The 5,165-nt window shown below is 32.0% G+C and overlaps 1 protein-coding gene across 1 annotated transcript; it reads right to left on the bottom strand.

Annotated features, from left to right (window-relative positions):
* LOC107642570 (MLO-like protein 4) lies at window positions 1,472–5,159 on the bottom strand. Its single transcript, XM_016345964.2, has 15 exons — window positions 4,608–5,159; window positions 4,472–4,529; window positions 4,166–4,392; window positions 3,963–4,079; window positions 3,805–3,868; window positions 3,589–3,692; window positions 3,341–3,415; window positions 3,158–3,243; window positions 2,876–2,925; window positions 2,753–2,793; window positions 2,511–2,681; window positions 2,369–2,404; window positions 2,201–2,268; window positions 1,937–1,997; window positions 1,472–1,855 (listed from the first exon to the last, which is right to left on the bottom strand). The coding sequence occupies exons 1-15, from the start codon at window positions 4,731–4,733 to the stop codon at window positions 1,538–1,540; spliced, it is 1,602 nt and encodes a 533-aa protein (XP_016201450.1). The 5' UTR covers window positions 4,734–5,159; the 3' UTR covers window positions 1,472–1,537.

Consider the following 5,165-nt stretch of genomic DNA (forward strand, 5'->3'; position numbering starts at 1 on the left):
ATGATATAAATAAATATATAGATGCAATTTTACCAATTTAAATAGTTTGATGATATATCTTCTTATGAACTGTAGAGAATAGTTGCGATAATAATCTAATTGGATAAGAATAAATTTATTTATTGTTGAAATAGTTAAATCACTTAATAAAATATGTTATAATAAAATAATATCATAGTATATTACCATATTATATATGAGTTTGCTTTTGATTTTATTTAGTTTGATATTAAATTGGTTTAGGTTCATCTTTATCAGATTGATTTTGCAATTATATTTAGATTTTATTCTTTAACCTTATAAGTAGGTTGTTCTTATCATATACAAAACACACATTTCACCCAACTAAATAATATAAAATTTATCTCAAATCTTTATTTTTCTTTTACAACCATATTTTATTATTTTCTCTGTATCAACTTCATATATTCTTATGTCAAAATAAAAGAAAATTATCAAAAAGAGAGAAGGATGGAATTTTGAAGAAGTAAGTTTAGAATTGCATTTATTGTAAATAATTACTATGTCTGTTAAGAAATGTACTCTACTTCTATAACTGTTATGTTAATTGAAAAGGTTGTCCCAGTCCTACTCAAAATAATGACTACATCATCTTTGACACCTTCTAACTATGACTAGTGGCCAACCCCCTTTGTCGTCTTTAAAATTTTTTTGCGTTTGTTTATAAAGATGGAAGAGTAAGAGAGATATAAAATTTGTGTATTTTGTGTTCATTTTAATAAATAAAAAAAATATACTGATAAAGAATATATTTTATTTTTTTTATTATTCTTATTTTTTTTGTAATTATATTTTGAATTTAACTAACTTGTTTTTTAAAAATACATTTTAAAAATATAATATAAAAAAATTATTTTGTGGTATACAGGAGTCACATGAATATACACATACATGATGATTGAGGAATTATATGAAGCAGTTGCGTGTAATTATATTATTCTAGTGAGCAACTTAACTAACATGTGAAAAGGAATTGTCGTGTCTTGTGTGTCTTTGGGTTAATGTGCATGGCTTTCATTGCCACGCTACATGTTCACGGATTCCTCTATCTCGGTTGCTTCTAATTTCTAACATTAAGAAAGGAAAATGCACACATGTCTAAGAGTTTTGGAAAATCTAAGTTATTTACTTTATTTTTTAGGCGCGTATGTTTCACAGTTTCAGTGTATAAATCAATCACTTTGCACTACCTCACATTAAAAATGGCTAATCATAAGTTTTGTTTTGTTTTTTTTTTTAATTATAATGAGAACTAGTCTCAGTTTGCTATTAAAAAAAAAATTATTTTGGGATTTACTTGGATATTATTGTTAAATTTTGATTAAGCGAAGTAAAAATAGCTTTAATTTATATTATAAAACCATATATCTTTATAGATGTAACGTTACGTGTCAGTGTATCAAAATTAATTTTATATTTTCATTAGAGTAAACAATATTGAGAGTTGAGAGGATGTAATAATACTAAGTTCTCCAAATCAATTCATCACAATTTTCACAATGTTAGCAAAGTAATCTCAAGAAAGTGGAAGAGGATATGAATCATCATCATCATCATCATCATGACTAAGAAATGGTTCATTTCTTTGTGTTCTGGAAGAGACATAATCAAAATGATGATGAGAGTAACAATAATCATGTTTAGTTCCAGAGGAGCTTCCTTCCCCACTGATTAACTTGTCCATTGCATTGTTGATACCAGAATCCGATGATGGAGATGTTTCAGAAACCAGTGCTTGAGGGGAACTCTGTTTGTGCTTCACTCTTCTCTGCCATTTAGACAGTGATTCTCTCACATTCTCTGACACCACTGACTTCTTGAACCTTGACCCCATCTGCATTCACATAACCAAGCATTTTGAGAAGAACAACTTCTCATAATGTAGAACAACAACAACAATAAGAATCTCCTTAACCTGTGTGATGATAACATATAGAGGAAATGTTATGAAGCTGCACCATACTTGTGAGACTACCCTGTGGAATAGTTATCAAAAGAAACAAAATTTGTTATATGGTGGAAACTCACGTGTAGTTATCTATGTGAAGTTGCTAGTTGAGAATCGTAAGATGATTTAATATGTTTGAATAAACTGTTATCTAACGTCTGTCAACTATCAACTTCACATGAAGATAACTGATGTATTGAGAAACAAGTTCAACAACAAATGTATATGTACCCGAATGATAAGCGGATTGCAATAAAGGTTTTGTTTTTCATGAAACAAGAAGGTTCTTTGATTTCCCACTGCAACCCAAAAGATTATGCAATGAAATGTTATGGTTAGTAGTTAGTAATTTGCGCGCGAAGTTTTACACAGTCGTCTAATCTTGTAACGTTATCTTACCAAGGACCATAAGAAAGATGCCATCTCAAACGCATTCTGCAAGATTACAAGAAGAGGAAAACATGAACAGATTAAGAGAATTTTATGTATAAGCAATAATGGAAGGTAGAAAATGGAAGCAGAACTGATAATACATACTGACCAAGAAGGATATCAAGTGTATTAAGCGCAACAAAAACCTTGGCTTTCCAAACCAAAAGAGTTCATCTCTCAAATTAAACTGATGAGGCTTAACATAAGGGCAACGATCTACTATTTCAGTAGCCAACTTTACCACCACTCGGTGCAATTTAGTACCAATTATGAGTATCAACTGAATAAACAAGTTAGTTGGTAGAGTGTAAAAGATAGATTTTAAGTAACATACATCATGTTAGGACTTACAATTGCTGGAACAAAGGAAAGCCAAAAGTAAAAGTTGCTTCCTGAATGATAGTAGAAAAATTTAGACCATGATTTTCTCAACAAGAAGCTTTTGATCCAAGTTTTATACTCCCAGCAACTTACCATGAAAATTTAGAAATATGCAGCATATGGCATATATCCAGAGAAGCACACTGTCAAAAGTCCAAATGAAAGCTATCAATTTCTTACTTCCAAAAACAATAAAACAAAGAAATTCAATATAAAGGTAGCCTTCAATGTGCTAGCTTTGATAATCATATGCAGGTTTGCATATATACTTAATCATATCTCTATTCAATTATAATTAAGCTAAGTCCAACTATACAGTTACTAAATTTGTTAACTAATTAAAGAGAGGCTCTACATGCATCTTAGAGCAATTACCTAACACCAACAATGTCACGAAATTCATCATCCATGCTTCGCAGCATATAGTTGTGGAAATCATATGTCAGGGGAAGCTCATGATTCTACAAAACACCAGAAGAAAAGTATATACATATAGCAATAAGAAAATGCAGAAACATTAGCTTCTTCATATGTTTTCAAGAACAAAAGAATACTGACAGTAATGAAGCCTAAGCGCAACGCCATGTAATCAGCACAGTTGATAGAACTCCAGAATTGGCGGCTGAAGCATAGCTGCAAGCAATGTAGGATCATCAATGTCAGTATATGAGATGCTATTTTCCTTTGATTGTGTTGACCCTTTCACAATGAATTGCTAATACCTTGTTTTAGTCCTTTTCACAGATCTAAACAAACACTACATTAAAAGATAAAACAAGAAAAGAAGGAAAGGGTATGTAGAATACCAGCCAAACAAGAACTTTGTGATTACTCCAGGGATGGGATGTTTGGTGAAAGACGAACGTTGTAAGCCGATTCAATCTTATGCTTGATGTAGTTTGTGGAGTACCTAAACTAACATAATTTGATAGGAGTTAATTAAACAAAAAAGAAAGATCAGAAATAACAAAATAAACTGATTATCAGCTCAATGAAAAGTTATATAAGGTGAAAGTAGTAACCTTGCAAGCTTTGTTGTAAAGCCATAGTCTTTGCTTCATTTTCCCATGTTCTCCAGCTATATATCTGAATGAAACTAAAACACATAAATGTTAGTATCTAATAACCACAAAATAGGAAAAGCAAGAAGAAAGTTTTGAACAATGACTGCTGATTCAACCTTGATCATGGCCAAGGCAACAGCAACAAAGCTATATGTAACATGTGTGATTGCAAGAACAAACATAAAGCGATGAAGCTGCTCAAGGCTCTCATAAGAAGCCAATGATTCATGTCCCTACATGAAGAAGCAAAGTCACAAACTTTTAGAATTGAAAGAAACTAGATTGCTTGCATTAGCTGATTAAGAATTGAAAGTAGCACCTCAGGACAATAATTTCGGAGGCCAATGTGGAGTTTCTCTTTGGAATCACTGTTATTATAGTGTGAAGTATGCCAGAAAATATTGTGTTGCACTGCTGTTCCAGAAATGTCTTTGACTGCACAAGGGAAGAACCTGCTGCTTAATGCTGATGATTTGACACAAATCTTCGCCACAAAGATAATCCAATGACCCATGATCAATGACAGCAGCCCAAACAGCATTAATTCTGCTTCAAATGGACATCAAAATTTGATAATAAGTTTTACATGTTTTGAAATGTTTATGGGAATAGTACTATGTATTACCTTCTTGGATCTTTTCCAGAGCAGAAAGCAGAGATTTTCTCTTGGTTCTGGCCATCCACTACATGAAAAACTCATGAGAAACTCTTGGATCACACACACAGTGACAATGGAAAAAAAAAGGAAGATCTTGATTCACCTTAAGAAACTTCTTTAATGTGCCATGAAACAAGAAACTAAGAGAAACAAGGATAGTGACAACAGTTGCCACAGCCCAAGTTGGTGTTTCTGACAAGGATCTTTCTTCTCCGATTGGTTCCATCATAATCCCAATAAGATTTTGTCACGAAACTTGAAAGTAGTAATCACAATAACAATAACAATTGATGGTATGGAGTATGGTGTCTTGAATGCAATGAAGAACATGCATTAATTAATGTGGATGTGTAGTTGGTGACACAAAATTGTGTCCCCAGAAAGATTAAAAATGGAGCATATGCATGTGATGTTGTTTTCACGTAGCAGTTAAAGTTGCAGTTGGGCAGCATTATGGTCCCATTAACTGATCTTCCTACCCTTCTCAGTCACTATCAACTTGGATCTGTAACCATCATTCAACATTATTATGATTACTTTTTGACCAATATGGCAATACCCCATGCTATAGATCCAACATGCAGGGACCAATTTTGTGAATATGTGTATAGCCAACCCAATAATTTTATAATTATTAATTAATTGTTATTTTTATCATATT

This window comes from Arachis ipaensis, chromosome B05 (assembly GCF_000816755.2).
Source record: "Arachis ipaensis cultivar K30076 chromosome B05, Araip1.1, whole genome shotgun sequence".
Classification (NCBI taxonomy): Eukaryota; Viridiplantae; Streptophyta; class Magnoliopsida; order Fabales; family Fabaceae; genus Arachis; species Arachis ipaensis.

Bases quoted from the DNA above. Each gene is read 5' to 3' on its own strand.
- LOC107642570 (XM_016345964.2), bottom strand. From the start codon at position 4,733: ATGATGGAACCAATCGGAGAAGAAAGATCCTTGTCAGAAACACCAACT. The intron at 3,869-3,962 runs GTTGAATCAGCA...AGTTTCATTCAG, and splicing joins TTGCCTTGGCCATGATCAAG to ATATATAGCTGGAGAACATG. The intron at 1,998-2,200 runs GTACATATACAT...ACTATTCCACAG, and splicing joins GCAATCCGCTTATCATTCGG to GGTAGTCTCACAAGTATGGT.